Consider the following 27236-nt stretch of genomic DNA (forward strand, 5'->3'; position numbering starts at 1 on the left):
TGCTCAGGCTCCATTCCTCCCAGTTATCTCTGTCAAAATATTTGTGTAAGATCAGCTTGTTTTCTATTTCTGAACATTGAAGAGTCATCTCCTCACCTGACATGAATTGGCAGTGCTCTACTAAAGGCCTTTAAATCCTGACTTCAGTATATTTGCCTGATTTTCAGGCAGAGGTATAGTACAGTGGTAGATAAAAAAAGGATCACTAAAAATCTGTATAACAACAGGATGACTAAGTCACACACATTTGTGCCTATGCGTGCATATGAGTGGGAGGAGGTGCCAGATCACTGATTCTGCAAGTCTAGATAAGCATGCAAGTTCCAGCAAGCCCCGTGAAGCAAAGTAAAATGTCAAAACACATCCTGGTGTAGGTGTAGGTGAAGGTGGTAACAACCAATGCACCATTTGTGTACCCGTGTGTGCTGTAATGTACTGGTTCCCGCGTACATGTGCTGCTGTTCCCCATTGGATGTAGTGTGCCAGCACTGTTTATCTGTCTTCTGTGGTTTCTCTTCCTGTGGTTCTGGATTTGTTCTTCTTCTGTGGTTTCTCTTCCTGTGGTTCTGGATTTGTTCTTATCTCTGCATAAAGGCCAACTTTGGAGTAGAGGGGAGCAGGTGGGAGCAGTGCAATGGCATTTATGGGAAATGAGCTCAAGAGAAGGTCTTGTCTTGTCCCTGAGCAAGACATTCCCACGTGTCACTGTGTGGTGTGCCAGTGCTGGCAGCTACAGGAACATGAGTGGCTGTTCGGGATATCTTATCGGCCATTTAGGAGATATATCCAAAGCAAGGAGAATGCATACAAAATTTTCCTGCATCAGAAATGAAGAACTTCATTCTCATGACCGAGTGACAGAATAGGCTTTCTTATCCCTGTTCAGGCACTCAGGGAGATGTGGAGCTGCTTTAAAAGGGTGCCCTGAGACAAGCAAACAGAGATCATGTTGTGGTCTAGAAAGCAATTTAAAAGCTGAAGTGCTCTCCTGAAAGCCAGGCTCTGAAAATTATTGATCTGCATTCTTGCTGAAGGCAGAGATTTTTCAAAGCTGCCTTGTATGCTGCAGGGAGTAGACTGAGGAGCATAAAATATGCAGTTGGATATTCCTTTACACTGTATGTCTTGTGTGTATTTGATAGTTCAGATTATTTTAGTCCTTACAAAGTCCACAATTCATTACTGGTAATGTGTACAGAAGAGTTGGCAAACATCACAGAATTAATCTGGTTTTATCTGATCCCTGCAGAGTCTTCTCACTTTTTTGGTTTAGTCTTTTTCTTTGCAAAAAGTAATTAGATCGTACATGGGGAGAGTAAGTGAAAACACTGATCTCTCTGACCTGTATGTAGGTGGTAATACCAGACATTACTAAAAAAAAAGGGCATGGTTAGTTGTTGTCACAACTAATTTTTTATTTACTTTTTTTGCTGTCCATTAGCCTAAATGGTGTTTTTCAAATTGATCAAGTCTGAAGAATCCTTCATACTTTCCAAGCTTTGAATGGCATTAGATGGGTTACGAAGTCCATGGCTTTTGAAGCTGATTGTTTAGATGCAGCTGAGACAAAACTTCAAGTATTTTGATAATCCCTCTTCCCTTTCCCACTTTGTTTTAGGTTAAGCATTTGAATGTATGATTTGATTAAGCAGTTTGATTTTTTTCCCCCTTGATTGTCTCTAAATAGCACATGGATTCCTTGCACAAATGCAGCCTGACTTCAAAGGAGGCTGTCTTTTCCAGTTATCAGGGTAGTAATTAATAATAATAGGAACAGTACCTCTTTGCTGGCTAGTCATAACTCTATATATTTTTAGAAAATTTTCCGTATTTGAAAGTGGCTCTTTTCTAGAACTGCAAAAGATGTGGCTGAATGCAAAGCTGAAAAGAGGACGAAGGGCATCTATTGCTTAATCTGTATTAACTTTAAATGAGGTTTATACAAAATGCCATAAGCTCATGTTAGTTTAGTAGGTACTTCAACATAATATACTCTAATATGTACCATAGTAAATCATAGTGTTATTTCAATATAATATAATGTAATGTAATGTAACATAATGTAATACAATACAATAAAATATCATATCATATATTATATACTAGTACTATTGCATGTGCTGGTAAATACATGGATTGATATTTGTTTGACTGTGTTTCTTTTAGTGTAGGCAAAGTAGCATAGACAGAAGTGTGGGTTTTCCTCTTTTTCAGTGCAGTTTGCATTGTGCACCATATGTGACAATGTCCATCACCTCTTGGTTCCAGATCCTGTATAAACTCCTAGCTCATGATAGAACTATTCTTTCCTAGGCACTGTGAATCCTACCAGATGTTGTTGTCCTTTTGCACTGAAGATGGCAGCCTGTCAGCTTCTCCTGGAGATAACTACTTTCCTTCGAGAGACCTTTCCCTACATGGCCAGGCCGCGGACCGAGCCTCTCATGGTACGTGGACCATGCATGTTGAAGAGGGCCATGCCCACAGAACTCTCTGGGTTCTGTGGAGAGAAAGGGTGGAGTAAAAACTCGAGTGGATCCCTGCAGGGAGAAAGGAGCTATTGTGTGGTGAACAGAAGATGGGCAGGGCACATCAGATGGTTGATTAAGAAGATAAGGCTATGAAAGTACAACATGTGCTGGAAGTTCAAGTTTCAAAGTAGAAATGAGGGCAGCAAAGGGATTGCGAAGCTGGGTGTGGGGCACCTGAGATGGACTGCAAGAGGGGACAGCTCACATGCTAAATATCTGATAAGGAGAGCCAGTTGTCAGAGGTATCTGAACAGGGTGGTTGGGAGAAGGGAACAGAATGGTTTACAGAGAATTTGCTGAGGCTTAAATCCTGCAGATTTTTGGTTTGGGTTAGACGACAGAATTGAGAGGACTGGGGGAAGAAAGGAAAGAAATGAAGACAAAGAAGCAAGGAAAGAAATAAACCTTCATGAGACTGAGGCATAATCAAATCCTGGCATAAAGAGTAATCTAATGGCTGATTAGGTGACAACTAATGTTGTGAAAAGCAGAACCCATGAAATCTGATTTCCAGTGGTTCATTCTTGTGTGGATTTTCTCACATCGAATACTGTGGTTTAACATTACCTTTAGCCTGTTGTTTTACAAAATACACAGGCATGCAGTTATCTTTTGACAAATTAAGTTGAAGGTGACCATCAGCTTCAGAGCTGGTAAGTGTAGAATGGGATAAGAATTGAATTGCAGACATGGTTTCATCTTTTAAGACAAATTTCTGTAGGAAATCAGGATAAAAATTGTAAAGAAAGAATGAGAAGTTAAATTTCCAAGTGAATATGAAGGATTTAGCCCTACTATTCTGGTTTTTGTTAATGACAGAACAGTTTTTGCTGATGACAGTTGTGCTTGACAGGCTGATTTAGCTGAGCATTATTGTAATTAGGTTCTGAAATTCATTTCAGAGGCTGTGGGTGACCTACAGTGAAGTGGCTCAGCTCCCAAGTATGCAAGAAGGGCAGTGTTAAAAAGTAATAAATTCAGCAGAAGTCCTCCTTAAACACTTAGTTGATATTTTTACCACATAATAAATGACTGTATAATACCAGGGTTTAGAAGTCATCTCAGTTAAGTAGTTAGGCTTGGAACTAAGAATATTTTGGATAATGAAGGTCAGTAGAAATTTGTGCTTTTGTGTCAGATAGAAATGCAACTGATTAATAGCTTTTCAGACTTGTATATGGGAGAAAGGGAGGAGAAATTATTCTGTGATGCATAGGTGGAAGAAACCTTAAGGTCACATTATGCAAGAGGCTATTAGAGAAAATGGCCATAGAGTGCTGCTTCTGACTTTGTATGGGGGAAAGAAAGGAGCCAACAACACTCCAGATTAAAATATTGAGTCTCTGTATTTTTGGAGTCATGTTTCCTTTCCAAGAAAATCAAGTACATAATGTTATGGTCCACAAAGCTGAAATTTCAGTGGGGCAAATCTCACTTCCATTGGTGTTTGTAGGTGTACCTGTACCACAGATAGGAGCAGAGCCTTGGCAGCCTTGAAGAACTTCTATAGCAGTATAGCAATATTAAAGCACAGCAATACAGCACTATTAAAGTGCAGCAATATTAAGGCATCTACAGCAATGTCATCTATAGCAATATAGCAATCATTAGAGCATAAAGGTAACACTTAAGGAAATGCATAAGGGAGAGAAAGGGAAAGAAAGGATAAAGGTGGAAAGATATGTATAGTCACCGCCCATGGGATCCAGCGATGAAACTTGGTAGTTGCATCTTCCATGTCTGTTAGTTGAAGTGGTGGTCTTGATCCATTGGGGCGGGGGGGAAGCCCCCCACAAAACTCAAAGAAGTTATGAGTTATTGTACACTTCCAGCTCAGGTGAGAACGCCTTGTACCTCCCCAGCTGGGGAGTTTTACAATGGGTAGTGTCACGGGCCATGCCACAAGCCTCGGACACCTCCAAAGGCAGCTGCAGCTGCCTATTGTACCAGCATCAATCATGGTCCATCATGGTCCAACATTTGAGATGTATAGCCCAGGCTGGGTGCCCAGAGTTCATGTAAAGGGAGGACACTGGCACGATAAAAGGGATTTTCCCGCCTTGCAGGACTTGCCTCTTCTTAACCTCTTCCCTTCCTCAGGCAGGCATCTGCATCCAGGATAGCTGGACAATGGCACCCACTTTAGCAGTATTGGGGGGGGAGAAAGGGGTGAGCAGCTGCTGCTTTTCGGTTTGCAAAAGCCTTTTGGTGATCTTAGAATGTGTAAATCATTACCCGTTTCAGTCTCTGACAGTGTGTGATAGAAATAAATTCTCATTTTGAAGCAGTTCTCCTGAAGCTTCTCTAGTTGCAGTGGAAAGCATGGAGGCTCATATTGCTGGCACATCTGTGTGGTCTACATTCTGCTACAGGATCTGGAGAGCTGCAGGCTGCGTCTGGACCCTGAGATGGACCGGCATAGGTATGAAAGAAAGATCAGCTTTGCTGGGGTTCTGGATGAAAACGAAGATTCAAAGGATTCCCTGCACAGCAGCAGCCACACCCTCAAATCTGAGGCTGGCTTCGAGGAGAAAAAAGGTTTGTCAGCACAATAAGGCTTCTGTGTTCTCAGGGCTTGTGAAGTGGCGCTTGATTTTATGTTTTCATTTGCATAGACCGTGTTAAAAAGCGGGCAGCCATGGAGTCACGTGGCTTTGAATAATTTCTGAGACGCTTCTGGCCTTCAGGGTCCAATATAACAAATGTGAGAAGCAAAGATGTTAAATTTTATAAAACAGTGCTATGACTGAAACCGATTGAGAGCATTGCAAGATTGCTAAAAAGGAGCATTCCTTGTTTGAAACCGTCTCTCATTGGGATGCTGAGACAAGTATCACTATTTGATTCACTTTAAAAATTAAAATGCTTGTTTTTTGCTCTGATTACAGTTTTTCATTTTGGGGAAAGCACAGATAGGAGGGAATATCTGTATCTTTCTGTGGAAATCTGTACCAGTTTTGAAGTCATGGCATCTTACAGAATTAGTGGTTGATCACTTGATCTCTTGAATTCTTTGCTACCACATGAAAAATACACACCTGTGTGGCTTTTGATGGCTAGCAGATTGATGTTACCAACATATGTATACTGTACAAGCAAACCTCAAGCTCACTGTGTTTGCTGAGAATAGCAGATCGTTTCCATTTTTGAGCCATCTCATGCAAAACTCACATAATATCTGATGGTACAAGTGTTGCAATACAATATACAGTCATTGTGTGTATTTGCAATTAGAGACTAAACTGCCAGACCTGTAAATGATTCTCCCTCTAACAATTTTTCTAGAACTGTTTACATTCTGTCTCATAATAGCCATTTAAAGGTGCAGATGTTTGAATGATAATTTTGATGATCATTTGAAAAGGATAAACATTTGATGATTGTTTGAAAACGGTGGAGTCTGTGGCTGGTTATCCCCTAGGAACTATAATGTCTATTAATGATTCAGAGGAGTTTTTATTGACTTCAGGGGGCTTTGGATAAAGTTTGTGTTGTCTTCAGCTGTGACCCTGCCACAATCATTGGAGAAAATAATAGAAATGCTTCCAAGGCTTGCACAGTATAAAACTTTCTCCAAGATTGTGTGTCGGGGGGACAGTTACTTCTGTGGAGACAGCTAGGTACCCACCTAAGAAAGGTGAGCTGGATAAATTGATGCTCATTTTGTGTATCCTTGGCATACTGGCAGCCCAGAGAAGCACATAGCCTTATGGGGTGTCTGATAGGGTAACATGAGTGGGATAAGATGTCTTTACCTATTTAGATGAGGAAAAGCTTGGGTTTGGGGTTGGGTTTGTTTTGAAAATAGTTATGACAATTACTTGAAACCACTTTTAAGCTTTTCAGGGAGCAGTTCCATCCACTGGGATATTACCTGAGTGGGAGAATGCCTTCAAGCATGCAGTCCTGCTGGAAAATGCTGGTGGCCAGTCTCTAACTATCCTAATTTTCTCAGAGACAACGCTGACTTTGCTTTTCCTGCACATGTTACTGTGCTGCAGGCATAATGCAGAATTGAGTTATTTTTGCAAATATAGTATTAAGTTTCTTTATTCTGGCCTCTGTTAAACTACATTTTCCTGCAATTTTAGTTGGTTTTTTTTCCATTTTCCCTTTTCCCTAAGCTGTCATGTAGTTTTCCTTTACTAAAGCTGCCTCTTTACTGCACTGTAGGCATGAGAAAAGTGACTATAGTAGGAAGGCTGAATCCTACTATAGCAAAAGTTTAATTCCAATATTTTAGAAGCTAAATAAGTGCAGGATAATGTTATAGTTTAAAATTACAATAATTATGTTCTTTTCTTTGGCCACAGCATATTCTTCTGGGGATCCACCTGGGCCAAACGCAATAGATGCAGAGGCACCTTTCATAATCTACACTTTCCTAGATGGGAAAATGTTGTTGTGTGAATGTAACTAAACTTTTCTTGCCTGCAGTGACAGGTTTCTTTATCTCAGCCTCTTTGATGAGTACTAATCTGTTTCCTTTCATTTTTTTTCCGGAGTGTTAAAAACTTTGCTCTCATTGCTCCCCCCAGGCATGGCTTAGCAGCTATCCAAAAGCTACGAGTTTACTGTGTAGAATCTGCTTCAGGTAGGTTTGAAATACAGATAATACAGCTAGGTAGATAAAGGTTCTCAGAGGATCGTATGTACTCTTTGAGTGCCAAAATGGGATTCTGCAGAGTTCACAAAATGCAGTTACAAGTTACAAGCTTAAGTGGTTTGGTATTAGGAGGCTGATCTGAATGTGATTCAAGCAGTAGTGATTGCTAAGGAACTCAGCATGGTCACTTGGAGGGAGATTCTCTGGTCACTCAACAGTGATTTGCCCACCTGATTCATGAGGACTGAGGAGTAGCTCTTAAAACGTTTCCAGCTGTCTGCGACCAGGACGTTAGCCACTGGTTATGGGAATGGGAATTGGGTTTGGAGGAATTAGGGGCATTCTCGGGAGTAAAAGTGTGTTTGATTTTTCCTGAAGGCAAAATACAATTCTATTTAAATATTTTGCTTACCCATGATATCCAAAAAGCTGTATCTCATTCATTCCCAACCACACACGAAAAGGTAATTGATCACATGTGGCCTTGTCTGATTAGATCTGCAGTAAAATGACTGAGTGTTGCAACATTTGGACTGACATATTGCTATGTACTGCCTTTGAACTAAGAGGAGAATGAAAGTGCAAACGGTTGGTGCTTTGAACATTGAACCATTTCATGTCTGTGCTCATCAAAAATGCAGAGTGTCAATGGATGTTGTTAATGCCTGAAAGCTGCTGATTTGTCTGAAGGAGAGGATCTACGTGCTCCCATTTCCTCTAAAGCATTCTAATGACGAAGAGTAACATGCAGAGACATGGACTTATGCAAATCTTACTTCAAAGAAGTCTTCCATGCTGACCTCATGAAGCACACTACCCTTCTGCAGTCACACATGCTGTATGAATAAATAATTGATCCTACTGCAGAGCTCAGTGACGTTTACAGAACCTAGGCCCATGGTAAAGTAGGTTTGCCCATGGTGCCTTGTTCATGCTTGGGATTCAGCCATCTATCCCTAGCAAGAGGTGATCCTGCACTAATGTGAACCCCAAGGGCTGGCAAAGAAAACTGGAGTTCACATCCACTGGGTAGATCCTGTTTCCTGGCAGGAATTGATTCAGATTTGTGTGAATCATAGGTTTTCCTTGTCCACATTTTGGGTTTCTGTTAGAGCAGATGACTCTACTTGCTGGCGGTTGAACGAGGGCTAATTCCAAATACAGACAAGGCCAAAGGTGACGTACCAGATGTCCAGGAAATGAGATGTTGAACACATTTCTGTAAAGCATCTTTACTGCCCGATTGACAGAGCTGCATTGGCGGTGGCTTTGGAGGAAGCCTCTGGCTCCACATTCCCTGGTAGAAGAAAAGATGCTGCAATACAGGCTGGCAGCAAAGGGTTGGGAGGGAGGGGAGGGCCAGGATCTCTTTCTTTTTTAAATGGGGAAAAATTAAGGGGAAAAAAGTCCTCTTTTATTCTTTTAATACAGTTCCCAGCAGGAAGATCAGGATAGGAGGCTCCCGCTTGCTCCAGATTAAAGGAACCCGCAGTTTCCGGGTGAAGAAGGGGGGTTCCCTTTCCAGCATTCGCCGGGCCGGCAGCCTAAAGAGCACCAAGTTATCACGGCAGGACTCAGAGTCTGAGAATGAGGAGCTGCAGCTGTCCCACAGCAGGGACACTGTCACTGATATAGGTAACTTAGACGAGTGGGTGGAAAGGGAGGGGACAATAGGCAGGACCTAAACTCTTGATGTGATTGCAGCAGAGCTAGAAATGGCAAGAGACCCCCACCCCAGCAGGCTAGGAAAAATTTAGAGTCCTCTTCAGAGAACTTCCTGGACTAGGGCCTGGGAGGAACATGTCTCAAATCCTGGGTGCAGCATCAGCTCCATGCACAGTTTGTCAATTCAGCGCTCCGTGTTAGAGCATGAACTCTTGGAATGCTGGTGCTTGCCAGCCAAACACTTGCTGTCTTTAGGGAAGCATGTGCCTGTGTATATATGCACAGACATATACTCCTAAATCATATGATATAATGATTACATGAACAACAGATTGGCTAAATATATATATATATATATAGGTGTGTATATATATATATGGACATGCACTTCATATTTTATATCAGATATGATGCCATAGGCATGTCATATGACATGTAAAATATATCTTCCTATATGTAGAACATAACACCTACATGCTACATGCTATATTTCTATATATTGGCATATATATCTATTTTTACAGTTTACAGCTGCTTTCCTCAGTCTTAAAAAGATAAATATCCATACATGTACCTTATGGAAACCAAATGTGCATCCTGCTGTGAGAAATCTCCATCACAGTCGAACTAAAGGGGCTTCCTCTGCTAGGAGTGTTAACCAAAAACTGTGGATACATTTGGAGCTGAAATAACCTCCCAAACTTAATGGTCATTTTTATGTTACCCAGAAGATGCTTCAGTAGGTGAACATGGAGAGTGAGATTGCCTGTTCTCTAGTCTTTGGCAAGTCACAGTTCATTTAAAGAGGAGAAAGAAAGGATAAACCAGAATTCATCTCCAGCCAACACTTAAACAGCATTAATATCAGTTTTATAGGAGGTCCATAGGGTATGAAATGGCTAGAGGAAACACAGGGATCAGTGAAGTTCCCAGAGAAATCTCTCCCTTGTCTGAGTTCTTCAGAACTAGTGTGCTATAATCAGGATTTTTTTCCCCTTTCATCCCCATGACATTAGCAGTTCCCATGGGCAATTAGCAGGGACTTTGCCCACTGGCATTTCCAGTTGGATGCCACTTCTGGTTGGATTTTTGTTGGCATTTTTAACCACAGAGCCCAGTCAATGCAGATCACTAAACCAACCATTCGCAGCATCTGAATGGTGCAAAGAATTTGTTTCTGATGGTTTTTGATTATCCTTTCTCCTTCAATTAAAAAAAAAGTGGGGAGGGAGCAATGTTTGCTACTGACAGGATGGCCTGTGAGCCAAGTCCAAATGGTTCTTGTAAGTGTCAAGCCAGCATGATACAAGGATTGGTCTGTTCCCACAAGGCTGGCCTGGCTTACAAGTGCTGCCGCTACTCTTAAAGCACATAGGGGGCACTAAAAACAACCACCTTTTGGGTATTTTTCTTTTGAAGAAGGGAGCCCTTGGAGCGCAAGCGAGCCCAGCATTGAACCCGAGGTGCTGAGCAACACAGGCATGGAGGAGAACTATCATCGGAATATGTCGTGGCTGCATGTAAGTACAAGTCACTGGTAGTATTCTCAAGGATGGCATTTTCAGTAGGAAAACCTTTGTGCTGGCTGGCAGTAACCAGATCACAGTCTGTGCTTTCTCCATACAGCATCAAGGATCTAAAGTGTAAGTAAGGTGCGACTTTTGGAAATCATCTGTTTGCCATTTCTAAAATGGACTAAACCCAGAAAGTTTTTATCTTGCTCCCTCTGTCTATTTCATATATTTAATTTTTAAGGGAAAATGGACTTTCTCTCTAGGTGTCCAGGGACAGCCATGCTCCCTCAGCTGAAAAATCCGTTAGCTCAGTATCTTATCTTCAGCATGGCTAGTAGTGAGTAGTTCAGGGAGAGCAGCAGAATGGACTACAGTGTGAGCTGGGCTCCTGGTTTCTGAGAAGTGGCATTTTAGAGGCTACTTGTCTAACCCAATAGGGCCTTGTGTAGTTCCAACTCTATCCAACAGACAGAGAATACAACAGTGCAGATGTGGTTTGGTCATGCAGGGTCTAAGACATCCGTTTTGGCAATCTCTGTATCCACAATTTAGACTTGCCAAAAGTCAGTTGTGCAAGTCTACACCGTTCAATCTGCTTGTATCCAAGGACTGCACACATCTACCTCTGTTGCCTCATGACACACTGTGATGGAGTAGTACAGTCAGTGTGTCCTTGTGCACATGCTTTTGATTGACTCACTGTGCACAGATTAATTGTCTTTGGATTGACTAGCTGTGCACAGACTGACTGTGTCCTGCACAGATGTGTGACTTCCGAGTTGCCTTTGGGAAAGACAGCTGCCAATACTGAGCTGATATCCCACTCTTTCTCCCAAGTATTTCATACAGTCTGCTCTCAGCTGCCCCATTCCTATGGGATGTGGGCAAGAACAGGCTTTGATGTCAGAAGCAGTCCTTGACAGTTGTTTTTTTTTGGAAGATGGTGACTGGGCAGGAAACCTGAATGCCTGGAGCGTGGTGTCCTCACTCTGTGTCAGCCACTCAGGCAGGCTAGAGGCTATGCAATGCTGATTAGACTTACACTATATGCACATTGATACAAATGTTGAATTATTCCTGACTGACCCCAAAATAATATGAGGCCAGAACAGGCAAGCAAACACAAGAATCCAACATACGTAGCACAGATTTGTTTTAAATTTAGCTCCTAACTTTTTAGAAACTTAAATATTTTAAGGTTGAGAATGATGTGGCAGCCTTACTTGAGAGAGCCAGCAGACTACAGCTGCACAGACCGTAAGTGGATGGAAAAGGTGGGATAGATTCTTTGTGGCAGTTCTGGGTATTTCTGAACAAGGTTGTGGGATTCATAAAGGCCAGTTAAGACCTACAGTGTGAATGGCTTGGGGATGCCTGTGTGTTTTCCTCAGAGTGCTGCTAAGAGGCTGGGTTTGTGTGTAACATGAAGAGCAGTGTACAGAGAGCTGCTGTTCCTCTGTGACAATTAACTAGTTGACAGTTTCCAATCCAAGCTCTCATCTCAGAGTGGTGATACAACAGCTTTTCTGCAAACTGAGAGAGTACTATTTTCCTCAGCATTTATCTTGCCCCCAGCCAAACATACACATCTGCAGCTGCTCTGTTAACTTTGTTAACACTAATGTTTCTTTAACCATGCCTAGCTAGTTTGCCAACCCCATGTAAGCATGGAGCTCTGCATAGACACACATAACTTTTTAAACAACTGTGTTGAGCTTCATGCTTCCCCAGCTAGGCTGTGGAAAAGTTAGCTTGACTATCCCCATGCCTGCCTGTGTAACTCCGTTTTCTGTAGATAATTATGCTCTTTTAATTTCCAGGTTATGATCCTTTTATGCAACCAGCAAAGTTTCATATGTACCCACATTGACTACTGTCACCCACACTGCTACCTCCATCACAGCCGCTCCTGTGCTCGCCTCGTCCGGGCCATCAAACTCCTGTATGGAGACACAGTGGACTCTCTGCGAGAAAACACCACGCTGAACAATGTGGCAAGAGGCAAAAAACAAAAGGAAGTGAGTAAATGCGAAAAGCAGAATGTTTTGGGGTTTGTCTGGGCAGGTCATAATTACTTTCAAAGGCTGCCTAATGTATTCATACAGTTCTTTCATGAAAAAATTAACACAGCTTTTCCTAAACATGACTTTGCTGTAAAAAAAACCCAGCTATTAAGTCATTTAACATTATGGAAGGAATGTAATCTGTATTGATTGGAGAGAATCTTAGTTGTTGATGAGGTAGTTTAAAAGCTTTAAAACCTGACTTTAATTTTAATGGTCTTTTATGGCCTCTACTTATCACCCTGTGGTGTCCAGTCTCCTTTTTTTTTTCATGCTTTTTGTCATCTGTTAGTAAGAATCACTCTTGAAATTCTTGTTAACATCTCGTGTAATCTTTTTCTTTTAGATCTGAGCTCCCAGGGCTGTTCCAAGAATTGTATACATTGGTCTTTAATGTTACAGTCTCTTTAGTGACAGGCGTTTAATGACCCGTTCAGCAGGAACCATTATGCCTTTTTAGTCATATAAATGGCGCCTCTAACTGCAGGGGAAATAAATTTCTGCTTTCAGGAAAGTGCCCACCCAAGCACCAACTTAATCATATGAACAGCTGGACCACAGTAGGCAAACTACAGTCATTCTGAATACTTGCAATGGCAGAGTCATTAGACTACTTTGCAGTAACACTGAAAACAAAAAAGTTCATGAATCTCTCATGAAGGTTTCTGTTAGGTGAGGAGGCTATCATCCCTGGAAGCAACAAATGATGGAGGAGGAGACAAATTCATAATGTTTTCTCATCACCCAGCAGATTGTTTATTTCCTGTCAAAGTAGAAAATTGAAGGGTGTTTGTATGGAAGAAGGCACAGGGCAGGTGAAACAGCAGCTAATGTTTCTGCTTTCCTGAAAACTGAAACCCTCATATATTTCCTCTGGCGTAGAAAAGTAGCGTATCAGTTATTTAAAAAGAGAGGCAGTCATTTCCTCTACAGAAGGCAGGCTGGGGATAAGCAGCTGGCAGTGTTCATGAAAGCAGAAGAACACTGCATGCTGTTTCATCTCCCACTTTGAATTGCAAGATAGTGATACACATTTCACCATCCATCAAATCATCAAAGCCTTTAAGCAAGGAAAAAAAGAGTTTGGGAGACAGTAAGGTTTCCTACCAGCACAGGCACTGTTTGTACAGACCTCACTGCAGGAGAGCAATTCATAATTTTTAATTTTTTGATAATCCTCCCTGCAAGGAAGACATGGAGGTGATGGAGCATGTCCAGAGAAGGGCAATGGAGCTGGAGAAGGCTTGGGAGCACAAGTCTATTGAGGAGAGGCTGAGGGAGCTGGGGGGCTCAGCCCGGAGAAGAGGAGGCTCAGGGGAGACCTCATCACTCCCTACAACTCCCTGAAAGGAGGTTGTAGTGAGGTGGAGGTCAGCCTCTTCTCCCAGGTGACAAGTGACAGGATGAGAAGAAATGGCCTCAAGTTGCACCAGGGGATGTTTAAGTTGGATATTAGAAAACATTTGTTCTCTGAAAGGGTTGTCGAGCAGTGGAATAGGCTGCCCAGTGAAGTAGTGAAGTTGCCACTCCTGAAAGTATTTAACAGACATGTAGATGTGGCACTGAGGGACTTGGTTTAGTGGGGGATTGGCAGTTCTGAGTTAACAGTTGGACTCGATGATTTAGAGGTCTTTTCCAGCCTCAGTGATTCTATGAGAGGAATCATTGTTGTGCTCACTAAACACTTTCATTGGTAATTTCTTGCAGGGGAAGTTTAGACTTTTTGCCTCTAACCTGCTTAACTAAAATACTTGTGTGTGCTGCCTGTGAAGATTACACAGACGACATTCACATCCTTCGTTTGACTTACTGGCTTCTGCCTTAACATTTTATTGGGAAAACATTGTTAAAAAGAGAAGAAATTTGGATATGTCATCTCACTGATACTAGGTCTGTTGCCAGCAAAGAAGAGGGCTTTGTGCTACAGCTCTGGCACCAGATGGCTTTTCGTGTACGGAAATGCCTCTTGTACCTGATCTTCTTTTCTACATTTTGGGAAATCTAAATGTGAACTCAGTTTTCTTTTTGTTTCCTTCCAGTGCTCAGACAAGTCGTGCTTGAGAACTCCTTCTCTAAAAAAGAGGGTAATTGATATCAACTTGGAAGGGAAGAAGGACTCTGGAATGCTAAAATACATCAGGCAGCAGGTACTGACTAGGCCATATGATAGTTATGTAAGGTGATACTTAGGTGTCAGGTTAGACTGCAACAATAGGGAAAATATATATGGATCTCCAAGCCCATGAGAAGACCTGTTCCTGAATATCAGTCAGTTCAGCCCTACATATTTTCCCCATCTGAGAAATGCTAAATTAAAACCTCTTAAGGTAACACGGTCAAAGAATCCTTTAAACATTTAGCTTCGTTAAATCACAGTCTGCATCTCTGTTTTTCCATAGGGACACATGCATCAAAGCTGGGGATACAAAAAATAAAGGAGGAAATATTTTTAAAAATGTAGAAAATCCGCAATTGTGTTTAAATACAACCTGTCCATTTACAGCAGTAGTTTCCTTTGGTCTTACTTGTTCAATGTCCCTGAAGAAGCAAGAGGTTTTTCATGGATCTATATCACTGTTTGTACACTACCTTGGGAAAGTTTGGCTTTCCTTTTCTTCTCTTTGAGTTTTGGTGATGTGAGGGACAAGCAAAAGGCTCTAGGAACTGGGTTGCAAACACTGCTCTTTCAATGTAGCCAGAAGCAACGTTCTTTTCTGGAGCATTATCTGAAATGGCTGAACCTAGAGGTAATTGGTGGGTAATCTGCAGAGCAAAACCGGGTAAAATTACTGCATGTGTTGTTCCCTGTGGATAGTTTGCACAGTTCAGCCCTAAGGCTTGGCTTGGTTTGTTGCAGGTAATGAGCCTCTCCCCTGCACCTTTGTCACTGTTAATCAAGGCAGCTCCTATCCTCACAGAAGAGATGTATGGGGACATTCAGCCAGCAGCATGGGAGCTCCTGCTCAGTGTGGATGAGCACATGGCTGGAGCAGCAGGTAAGAGAACAAAACCATTTAGGATGGTTGCCCTGGCTGCACAGCTTGCAGCAGATCACAAGACCTTGCAAGGCAGCTTTGCAGCGGAGGAATCTGAATGCCACCAGGGTTTCTTGAGGACTGTTTGGTTTTCATAGGCCTTCATGTGGTTTTGTGCTCTGGACAAAGGAGGTGGCCAGAAGGACCAGGAGGGCAATCTCTCTCAGCCCCTGGTTGTGGTGGATCTTTGGAAAGCATCAAAATCAGCATCTATGTTCAGCTGGGTTTCTAGGCAGAGGAAACACAGTGATTCAGTCTGTCCAGAGTTTACTAAAGTATTCTGTATGTTGCCTGATGGAAATTATTAGTAGAGACAGGTAACTTGGGTCACTTGGGCCCAGATGGGCTGGATTTTGCTAAGTTCTATGTGATAGCATGTGCTAAGTCAATGCTTAGTGGAATGCTTTATTTTGGTTGAATGTTACCCTTTAAACTTTTGTCAAGTACTCTTATTTCCTAAAGTTTACCACCAGAAGTACCCTCTGAGAAAATGTGTGCAGCTTTTCTCCTATGTGCTCTCTCTTAAGGTGTTAAAAGAACTGAGGGCTCATCTAAAAAAATCGGCAGGCGAATTTTTGGAGCCTTGTATATTTTTAAAGTAAAATTCCTTTGGTGAGCTCATAGCTCTAGACTTGGGGTCTTGCACCAGGGATGAAATTTATGACTATAAAGTGTAAGATTATGTTGTTGCAAAGTAGTAATGAGAATTTTTCTCTTGTGAGCTTGGATCTTCTCCCGTGGAAATGAACTAGTTTCAGAGTATATCCCTTGGCCAGAAGATAACTGACCTAACGATCAGCTGTGGAACAATAAACACAGTCAGATTGTGTCAGAAGAGGTATTTCATTAGAGATTCAAAGTATTAACGCTGTTGTAAAGCAAAATGTACAGTTACCCAGAACACAGCACTTCCATGCATGATTCTAGTCACTGAAGAAAGACATTTACATGGGGCAGATGCAATGAAAGGCTGCTAGGACAGAAGGAGGAATGAAGAGTCTGTATGGTGAGGATACTTATTTAATTGATACTGTTTCTCTCCATAACTACAGCAGACCAGACAGGGAGAAAGAAGTATTTAAGCCATGGTAGCATAAAGATGAGAATTAACTTTTTATGACCTCTTTCACCTTTAAAACAGAAGATTTCTCACCACCAGAAAGAGAGCAAATGCCCTTTGGTTTAGAAGTTTGTGAAGGGGATGAGATGATGTGATTCAGGAGGTCTTTTCTAGTCTTATTGTCCTGTCCAAACACTCATAATCAGTGTATGCTAATGGCAGATGTTCAGAAATAATGAGTTGCAGTCTTAGAAACTGTGAACATCCCTCACACACAATAGACAGTTTACTTAAAGCATAAATTAAAGTAATCGAATTTCTTTGTATGCTGATTTCCCACAACTTTCAAATTCTGCCTTTCTCCTCCCCCAGCATGCAAAGAAATGGCTTAAAGATTGCCTCCTTCCACAGATTTGTGCACCTAAGGGGACCATCCCAAGTGTTCTTACACTGAAGATTAAATTACAGGCATTTTTATCAAAAGCTGCTAACAATGCAAGAGTTTTGAAGTGCTCCTCAGACATCACTCCCCTTTTCATCATGTTTCAATCCAGTTTACAGTCCCTCATTTTCCACAGCTGACAATGAATTCTGCCCTGAAGTCCATTTTTTGACTGCACATCTCATGTTCTCCAGGCTTCTCTCATTTTCCATCTGTTCCACCAGTGCACTTTTTCAGCCCACAGTTCTTCCCTGTGCTTTCCCCTTTGCCTTTCCCAGGTCAAATGTGCAGACAGGAAGAAAAAGGAGCAAAATGAAGAGGTCCTTTTCAACATTAATGATTCTATGATTCAAATAAAAAAATTGCATGGGTTACAGGGAATGGGATGAAACTTTGCTGCTCTTCCAAAACAGCCTCTGACATACATCTTACTCTTTCTCCTGTTCCTGAATGGAGGATTAAAATCAATTTGAGGGTCTGGAGTAGCTTTTTTCAGTAGTGAGTTATTTCAGCCCAAGTATAAATTACATTCATCAAGGTCAAACCCTGAAAGCCCCCAAATGTTAGTATCTAGCCGCTAGATAAAAAGAACTCCCGTGTTAATGTACCACAGTACCATCTGCTGACCTCTCCCAAGGCTCTGTTTCTTGGTTGCTTCAGCATCAACTCACACCTTTACATCAGTCCTACTAAGACTTGACATAGTTACATTGAAAAGACCAGAGAGCAGAAAGTTCTCTGAGCTGGTGAAACTGGAAGGCCACCACCAATTTACAGCAGCACTGGGAGCCTTTGTGATGCAAGGCAGGACCTGGGCAGTCAGAGAGCAGCCTTGTTTTCCTGCAGTGTTCGAATTGCCTCCTGTCAGCACAGCTCTCACCTGTAGCACCTCCTGAATAAGTGTTGAGGCAAACGCGATGGCAAACGTCCTCTTTCTACTGTGGAGGAACAGCCACCAAATCTCAAGAAATTGTGGTGAGCTACTGGTCAAAGAAGCCATGGATTCTCTGACACACACTGAACTCCCACTGCAACACTGTTCCCCTTCTTTGTCTCCTGCAGTGCCCCTCAGTGCCATCTGCATTAATTGGCCTCTGTCAGTCTGGAATTTGGAATTTAATGTCTGTTTATATTCAAATATGATCCATTGAAACAACTATGGGCCAGCTCAACTTCTATTGTGCTGTTTTCCGTTGTGAGCTGGTCCTTGGTCTTGCAATTCATGGTGACTGTTTCCTCTTGGGGGCAGATTGTGATCATTACACAGAGCCCACTTAACCAAGAACCTTTATTTTGGTTTTATCCATGAACATAGCCAGGTGACCTCTGCTGGGGCACTGGCTCCTGCTCCAAGGGGAAGGCAGAACTTCTGTTAAACCAGGCTTTATCAATCAATACAGAAATCACTTGGAATCTCTGAAGGTCGAACTCAATTAGTAAGTAACTCCTCAAGAGATGCTTCTTATTTTAAACCAGTCATGACTGGATTTTTTTAGTGAGAAGATCAAAGGGATATTTTCTTTTAAAAACAGGTTTTCCAGAAGAATTTACAAGCTTCAGGTGTCATGCTTTGTGGCTCCAAAAGGTGGACTCACACATGCTTGGTTTCATGAAGCAGCACAGTTTTCTCTAGGCCTGCTAGACTGGTGATGTCCTTTCTGGAGCCAAGACTGGGTTTCTCTTGGTGGGGGTTTGCAGAACTGTGATTTCTCCTTGCCAAATAAACATGTTATTAAGAAAACCAGATGATCAGATATTCTGTCCCTGCAGCTGCCATGTTCCTGCTGTGTGCTGTGAAAGTGCCAGAGGCCGTTTCTGACATGCTGATGTCCGAATTTCATCACCCAGAAACAGTGCAAAGACTGAATGCCATTCTCAAATTTCACACACTCTGGAGGTTTAGATATCAAGTGTGGCCAAGGATGGAAGAGGGAGCACAGCAGATCTTTAAGGTAGATAAGACACATGAAGCACAATGGTGACATTTACAGCTTGCCTTGTGGGATAAATATGTAATGGCAAACTGCTATGAAATTGCCTGAAACTGTTCAGAGAAAAAAAATGTTAGTCACACTAGTGGGGGAGGTGATGTGTAGAACTCCTGTATAAAATGAGAAAAGTATAATGTGGACTCAAGTGAGGAGAAATATCGGAGGAAGAAATGTATGTCATACGTGGTGTTATAGTCCAGTGAGATATGGAGGTGGGAAAAATTTGTAGAGTTAATTAATGTCTTGGGTACTTGTGCTCATGTTGAATTAACAGTACTGACAGTAATAGTCTGCTTTAACAAAATGTCTTTCTTATTTTTATTTAGATCCCTCCTCCAAGTATAAACTTCACTCTGCCTTCTCCTGTGCTGGGTATGCCATCTGTGCCAATGTTTGATCCTCCCTGGGTCCCTCAGTGCAGTGGGAGTGTGCAAGATCCTATAAATGAAGATCAGTCGGTAAGCAGACATCCTGAAAGTAAGCACTGTTTTTTCTCTGTAGCAATACTGGGGAAGTGAAGCCAAAAGATGTGGACTAAACTCTGAGAATGTCTTTCCCATATGGAAAAAATATCTTGTATAGTCTGTGTAGGATACACAGAATTTTCTATGTGGTCATAAGTCTTTTCTGTTTGTTCACTGAGGTACTGTACTGTACCTCTTATCCCTGTGAGAGACAGTAACTCATATCTTAGGAGCACACAGCTGTTCTTTCTCCAAGAGAAGGTTGGTTCAACAGAACTCTCTGACAGACCATTATAGACATACCTTCGAGAAGAGTCTCCTGCTGAATCTGCTCAGCTGGCACTGGTCAGATTTGTATTTAGAAACTGAATTGCTAAACGTTAGAGGTCTCTGTCAGAAAATCAGGGTGTGTGCATCTTAACTAACAGCTTCAGGCTCTGTTTCTTCTCTTTTCTTTCAACAGAAGTCATTTTCAGCCCGAGCTGTGTCGCGTTCCCATCAGCGAGCGGAGCATATCCTGAAGAACCTGCAGCAGGAGGAAGAGAAGAAACGCCTGGGCCGGGAAGCCAGTCTCATCACTGCCATCCCCATCACTCAGGAGGCCTGCTACGAGCCATCCTGCACACCCAGCTCGGAGCAGGAAGAAGAAGGTGTGCTCTGGGGCCAGGAACTGGCTTCCAGGAACCTGAGAGCACTTCTCACCAACACAGCACTGCTTAGGGGGTGGTGTCCAGAAACATTGATTGTTAATATTGGAAAGATCACAACTGCATCCACATGTTGGAAGAGTCCAAATCATTGAGAAAAAGTGTATTTAAAAATCAGTGCAAGAAAAACAGAGAACCTCAGACGTATTGAGTGCTCACTGTGTGATGAAGCCACTTACCCCATCTCCCCTCGCCTTTGGTGGAACTTGCCACAATTTAGCATCTCAAAGCTCCCAGTATTTTGTGGGATTTAACAGATTGAGAATATGCAACACTAGAAATGAAATATGTCCTTCCTAACTTTAACTCTTAAATAATTAAAGGATGAGAGGAATTGCCCTTTAGCAGTACCTTAGGGTATGCTGAATTGCCCCTGGAGTTTTCTGTCTTTATGGTGACTAGCAGGGAAGCCCAGGGGACAGGAGCAGCCTCAGTACCAAACTTTCAGATAGCCAAAGTTACATGGCATGAGTCATGAAAAGCTTAGTCTTTGGGTGAGAATTTTCACTGGCCCAGTCTAACAGAGCACACAGACTTCATTAAAGGCATTCCAATGTATGTGCCATTAGGTGAGTTCAGGCATGTTCAGATCTAAGCATACATAAGAAATCTGTAAGTAGAAATCCCTGTTCTTAGAAAAAATAAGCAATTATGATGGTTAACAGGGAGTGGATGAAAAGAAGTATAAAGCTGATTCAGTTACAGTGTGATGCACCAAAACACTGAACACTCTTACAGAACAATGTTCTGCTGGTTTCCAAAGCATGAACAAATTATCTGACTGATCTTTATAGATTTTAAGTTGTGCCTCTTGAGTGTTACCTGACTTGAATTCTCAATGATATGATTTGGTTGTAAGTGCTGTTCTTCAGAAAGTTTCCTAAAGTCTGTCAGTTGGATCTGGATTGACGTTTCCTATTCTCTTTGTCAGTAGAAGAAGTTGCCAACCTGGCCTCCCGCCGTCTTTCTGTGAGTCCTTCCTGCACCTCCAGTACATCCCATAGGAACTATTCCTTCCGCCGTGGCTCTGTCTGGTCAGTGCGGTCTGCAGTCAGTGCAGAAGGTGGGTTGACTTCACTTTGGAGTATTCTCTTCTAGGATTTCATTTCACTGGAAGCCTTTCCTGTTGACCCATAAAGATGTGGCATTTGCTGTTGCCAAATTTATTCCCAAGCTTGAGCCACTTTATAATAAATTACTGCCCTGCATTACTTTATTGACCCCTGCTGTCACAATGTCTTCCCTTGCCTCTCATGTTCCATTTGGAGAGTAGTGCAACAGAGAACCCTTTAGCTGAAAAATGGTAATGAAAAGAGATTTCATTAGAACTGGTTACCTACAAAAAAAAAAAAGAACTGTAAATGGAAAAATTGTATATTTACAATGAAAATTCTTGGTCAAGAAGTGGGCTGGAGGTTCAGTTTCTTCTTGGAGACAGCAGTAAACCTGTCATGCTTGCACAGTGATCAGACAGCCTATAATTTTGAACTGTTTGTACAGCCCCTAACATAAATGCTTATATAACCTGCCTGGATAATACCACTAACTCCCCTTCTACTCTTCTTACTGCTGCAGATGAAGAACACACTACTGAACACACTCCAAACCATCATGTGCCCCAACCACCTCAGGCTGTGTTTCCAGCATGCATCTGTGCAGCAGTGCTCCCCATTGTCCACTTGATGGAAGATGGAGAAGTCCGGGAGGATGGAGTAGCTGGTACTGACCTAGATTAACCTTCAAGGGATTCTTGCTCAAGTGTGGCAGAACTCCTTTCAAAACTCTTTGAAAATAGATTTCCAATAGAAGTGTGATTTTGTAAGGTTTTTCCTTTTTTTCCTCCATAATTTGCATTTGGCTTTGAGGGTTTTTTGCTCTTTTGGGGCCCCCAGTTCAAGAAAAATACTGAGAAGCTGAAAATGGTTTAGTGAGGGGGATACCAGGATGGTAAGAGGTCTAATATAGGTGTTCTGTGAGGAGTGATTGTAGAAGCTGGGCTTGTTTGGTGTGATGCAAAGGAAACAAAAAGAGGAATACTAACTTAGAGGTTACAGCTTGGGAAGTTGAGGTAAGAAATTGGGAAGGAACTCCATAACCAGGAGCACAGTACAGCTTCTGTTGATTCTCCATACCGAGGGGTTATCGAGCCTGGCTAGTCAAAGCCATGATGACAGTCCTACTCCAAGCAGGGCTTGGACTACAGGCCTCCAGAGGTGTATTTCCACCAGCCTTTCTTTGTTCTATGATAGATGCATTTTTCTGTATTTGTTTCTCTCAAATGTTTACAGATGGACTGTTGCCCTTCCTTCCTTTCTCATCACTCATCATGTCAGCTAATTGTGCATTTAACTTTCTGTTAAATTTTCTATTCAGTTTTGGGTGGATGTAGTCAGCCACCTAAATAATGTATGTGCCATTTTGTGATTGGGAGCCACATACTGAAAAAAAATAACAAATAATTCTCTGTTGTTGTTAAGCTTTGCAGGATTGCCATTAATTGCACTTCTGGGAATTGATCATCAACACAATTCCCTGATAACTATCTAATACTGCTCACCACTGCCAGATAAAATCACTTAATAAATCACCATGAAAGTTAAGTTATATGCATGAACAAAAGAGTACATGAATTTGTCTTTCAATTGCTGTATTTTGTCCATCTGGAGTTATGAAACCAAATAGTTATTTCTTTATTATTCCTTGACTACAGGGGTGAAGTGCATCCTGTCCTATCAGTAGTTAGGGAAGGTTCAAATATTAGACCTGATTTTAGACCTGATTAAATTATTATTATTGAGATGACTGCACTGGTGACCAGGAATCCTCGTGCATCAAAGAGGCTCCTGTGTGTTTCAGTACAAAACATGGCAACTGTGGTAGAAGATTAGGAACATTTGCATCTCAGTGTACCAGTTCAAGGCTTTTCCAAGGGAGATGGTTCTGACCTTGTTTCCTTTCTCTCTCACAGTAAGTGCTGTTGCTCAGCAGGTCCTGTGGAACTGCTTAATTGAAGACCCCTCAACAGTTCTGCGCCATTTCCTTGAGAAGCTCACGATCAGCAATCGACAGGTATGTTCTTCCTCTCCCCAGGGGTGCATGAATTGCTTAGAGCAGGGGAGCACAGCTGCAAGCAGAATCAATCTGTTGGCATCACTAGAGGAAGAACATTTGCTATTATAAAGTAGCATGTCATCATTTGGCCTCATTCATTGTCCACTGATGTAAATGGGACACAGCTGATTTATCACCACTAAGAATCTGACTTGCTTTAAGCCAAGCTCTGAACAGCTGCTTAGTGAAGCACAACCCTTTCGTCTAACTAAATATTGATTCCACCCGCACCACTCTTTTCAGCTTTCCCTAAAAGATGGGGGTGGCCTTGTCTCTCCCTGGCTTATTAGACCACTTCCCAGTGCATGGCTAAGCTTTATGAATAAAAGGCATACTGGTTCTGACTGGATGGAAGGCAGCAAGGCTCTCCATACCACCTTCTCAACTGCACACTTGGTGTATGATGTCAGTAATATCACTGCCCTCATCTTCAAGCCACCAGCGAAGAACTGACTACAGAATGAATATTAAACCTGAGAAAGGTCAGGCCCTTTGGTTCTTTGAGCAAGCAGTGGCCTCACCATTCCTGAGAGTTCTCAGCCATAGTCCACAAACCTTTTATTCAAGTTCAGAGGGTCACTTTTGTTTCATAGAATGGGTTGGGTTGGAAGGGACCTTAAAGATCAACTTGTTCCAAGCCCCCTGCCACGGGCAGGGACACCTACTACACCAGGTTGCTGCAAGCCCCATCCAACCTGGCTTTACACACTTCCAGGGATGGGGTATCTCTGGGCAGAGAGGTTGGTTGTTAAGTACCTTTGAGAAGAAAGCTGTGCACTGTTTAGCCTCAGAGGCCTCTGAGTTATCACAGTCTGCTGTTTTACTATCTCTTTAAAGACTTGCCACCACCACCAGTACAGAACACAGAGAACAGGTGTATTGCCTTGGAAGCTATCACCAGATGTGTCATTGGCATGGGTCTTCCTGTGCATATCCATGCCCATAGCTCAAATCTGCTGTGGATGAGGACAAGGGCCATAGAAGATATTTATGTCCCTAGCTGACAATGAGATTCTGTGCTCTCCACAACCCCTCACCACCATAGGAAATGGATTAGTCTACATTTAAGACTGGCAGCCTCTAAAAGAAGGGCAGTTTGATTCTGCCCACACCTCCTACCCAGCAGTCACAGCTATTGAGCTGAACTGGATTCCACAGATCATCATCAGAGGGATTATCACAGGGAGAGGAGTGCAGAATCAGGATGCTACAGTCAATACAAATTGCAACAGGAGGTACTGGCTTCTCTGAGATAAAAACATAAAGACACTGGCCTAGGTACTGTGCCCTGGGCCTTATTTTGCAATATGTGGGAGCAGTCACAAGCATATAATTCTAATTCATGCCCTGAGAGACAGAGCTGAACCAAGGGAGTATGGAAAAATGGGAAGAAACGAACCCAGAAAGGACAAAAGGGAGAAATCTATTCTCCTTTTTTTTGATGAAAAGAAAAAAAATTTGCTTTTCTTCCAGGATGAGCTGATGTATATGTTAAGGAAGCTTTTGTTGAACATTGGAGACTTTCCTGCCCAGACATCTCATATCCTCTTTAACTACTTGGTGAGTAGCTTGTGGGTCCCCTGTGCAGCCCAGAATCTCTCCTCTGCCTGCATGTGTGCTAAAAAGTTAATGTCACAATCTGCAAGGAAATAAATGCACTTAAGTTTTCCTCTATAGCTCATATCTGCTTCTGGCTGTGGGTGCAAGTCACCAGGCTTACACCAGCCTTTCAGTCCTTATGGGGAGAGGAAAAAGAATCTGTAATGTGTGATTAAACCCCTAATGTGTGATTAAACCTCTAAGCAATTTGTCCTGGATTTTTATGAACAACAGACAATGAATTGTAGACCAACAGAAGGATCCCAAAAAGCTTCAGTTATTTTACTTAATTTTCATTCAGAAAGTGTTTTGCTCTTAGAGAGTACTGTTGAGCAAACCTAGCAGCTTCTTTCAAGACTGGGGTCAATGCATTTGCTGCAGTTAAGAGATGAAGCAGACAAGATGTATGCTACTCCAGGGAGCGTTCTGTTGTTTCTGAGGTATCTACATGGCAGCACACCAGAGCAGAAGGCATAGGAGGTCTCTTACTGCAGAGGTTCTCCCTTTTCTTCATCTACAATGTCTTTTAAGGCTGTGCTGCAAGAGTACTTTTTGCCCCCAGTCCGCACCCTCCCTAGAAAAAGGAAGAACAGTACAGGCAGATTGTTCTTTAGCACAGACTTTCAGGATATGTTTAATAAGTTTAACCCTCTGAGTGAAGAAAGGCAGAACAATATTCTTATTCTGTGTTTATGCAATGCTCTGCACAGTTAAAAGAGCGTGTACAACCTGTTATTCCTCTTACTTACTGCATGCAGGTAGGACTGATCATGTATTTTGTACGGACTCCGTGTGAGTGGGGCATGGATGCCATTTCTGCCACACTTACCTTCCTTTGGGAAGTGGTGGGTTATGTTGAAGGACTCTTCTTCAAGGACCTCAAACAGACTATGAAGAAGGAACAATGTGAAGTGAAGCTGCTAGTGACTGCCTCAATGCCAGGTATAGAAAATGAGTCTTTGAATCTCCTTCACTTCCAAGTTCATGACCCACTCTACCAAAAAGGAGATCCATCAGAACTGGATCAGTAAAAGGCCCATTACAAATGGCTGCATATTAGAAGTCAGTTTTCCTTGAGTTGAGTGTTCAGTCAGTAAATTCTACTGCTAATTCCTAGTGATTCAGAAAGCCACTTTAAAAGCTCTAAAAGAAGCAAACAGAAAGTGAATTAGAACAGTCTTTTCAACCCAGAGCTTCTTGCCAGTTGGGCTGTGAAAGGCTGTCAGGACTGTTAGACTGTACCATTCAGACTCTGGCCATCACAAGTCAGGCAAGAGATACCTTGCTGAAAAACAGATTTGACCTTTTAGGTTTGTTCCTCCCTCAGAGTGACAGTGGCTGCTAAAGCCATCTCATCCTTTAAGAACAGATCAATTCCTCATTAACTGTGGAAGTGTGAAACTATGCTAACACTGCCTAGTAGATTCCAGACAGGACTGGCATGGGCTGCCTGCCTGCCCAGGAATGAATTTTACCCATCACTTTTTCTCCATGGGCAGTCTCCTGACATTGAGTTAATTAAAGAGGCCAGGGAAGACTCAACTCCTTTTCTTCCTTTAGGCACAAAAACCCTTGTTGTGCATGGACAGAATGAGTGTGACATCCCAACGCAGTTACCAGTCCACGAGGACACACAGTTTGAGGCTCTTCTGAAGGTAGGAGTGAGTTTTTGAACTGGACAAGCTGCTTAATAGTACATTTACCTGCCATACCTTTATGCCAGCAATCCATTCTGTCTGATTGTCCTGTTCCAGTGTTGGGGAGGGAAGTTCTGCTCACAGGCATTTCTATCTGCCTGTAGGGGAGCTTGGTTGTGAGAAAAAGGATCCCATATGAAGGGATAATAGAAATCCTCTGAGCTCACAGCCAAAACCCCATAAATACAACTACATTTGAAGATACTGCAGCTTGTTGGGTATTTGCCATATACTTTCAATAAATACATAAATTATTTAAATGTTTGGTTTTATCAACACTAAAGACAACAGAATGATGAAGATCAGAGCGGATATGATGGTTCAGTAGCCACGTTGATATCCTGGGATCCAGGAAATGTGAGGTCACTTTCCCTTTCTACCAAAAACTTCCTGGATGGTCTTAACTGAGCCACATCGGAAATAGATTTGTAAAAGCCTTCAGTTTGTTCAACTGTGTTAAATTTTAATGGGAATCACATCTCAGTGATTTGAAGGATCAGAACTTCAGTGTCCTTGCATATCACCTATGACTAAAGCTTGATAAATACACAGTAGGGAAATGGAAGCTGCAATATCCATCTGGCTCATAGAGTCTTCATATATGGGTGATATAAAGACATCAAAATAATAAACATCAGTTTTCAGGACTGTGATACCAGCATGCCTTGATTATCACAAACATATTTGGGTACTTTATGATTAAAAACCAGAAATTAAAGACCAGAACAGTGTACGAGCCTGACTGAGGCAT

At 42.2% G+C, this 27236-nt stretch overlaps 1 protein-coding gene across 26 annotated transcripts in view; it reads left to right on the forward strand.

The window, feature by feature from the left end:
- The window catches only part of UNC80 (unc-80 homolog, NALCN channel complex subunit), a 120526-nt gene that overhangs the window by 48867 nt on the left and 44423 nt on the right, over window positions 1-27236 (forward strand). For 19 of the 26 annotated variants that reach the window (XM_064661887.1, XM_064661888.1, XM_064661890.1 and 16 more), the window contains 16 exons: window positions 2314-2447; window positions 4904-5069; window positions 8569-8772; window positions 10222-10322; window positions 12137-12334; window positions 14419-14526; window positions 15237-15375; window positions 18687-18868; window positions 19234-19365; window positions 19835-20021; window positions 21010-21141; window positions 21654-21797; window positions 23047-23147; window positions 24663-24749; window positions 25547-25730; window positions 26349-26443. In XM_064661887.1, coding sequence (XP_064517957.1) covers window positions 2314-2447; window positions 4904-5069; window positions 8569-8772; window positions 10222-10322; window positions 12137-12334; window positions 14419-14526; window positions 15237-15375; window positions 18687-18868; window positions 19234-19365; window positions 19835-20021; window positions 21010-21141; window positions 21654-21797; window positions 23047-23147; window positions 24663-24749; window positions 25547-25730; window positions 26349-26443 — 2294 coding nt within the window. The remainder of the gene's footprint in view (window positions 1-2313; window positions 2448-4903; window positions 5070-8568; window positions 8773-10221; window positions 10323-12136; window positions 12335-14418; window positions 14527-15236; window positions 15376-18686; window positions 18869-19233; window positions 19366-19834; window positions 20022-21009; window positions 21142-21653; window positions 21798-23046; window positions 23148-24662; window positions 24750-25546; window positions 25731-26348; window positions 26444-27236) is intronic. The other 7 variants (XM_064661881.1, XM_064661883.1, XM_064661885.1 and 4 more) reach the window with 4 other exon arrangements.

This window comes from Pseudopipra pipra, chromosome 7 (assembly GCF_036250125.1).
Source record: "Pseudopipra pipra isolate bDixPip1 chromosome 7, bDixPip1.hap1, whole genome shotgun sequence".
Lineage (NCBI taxonomy): Eukaryota > Metazoa > Chordata > Aves > Passeriformes > Pipridae > Pseudopipra > Pseudopipra pipra.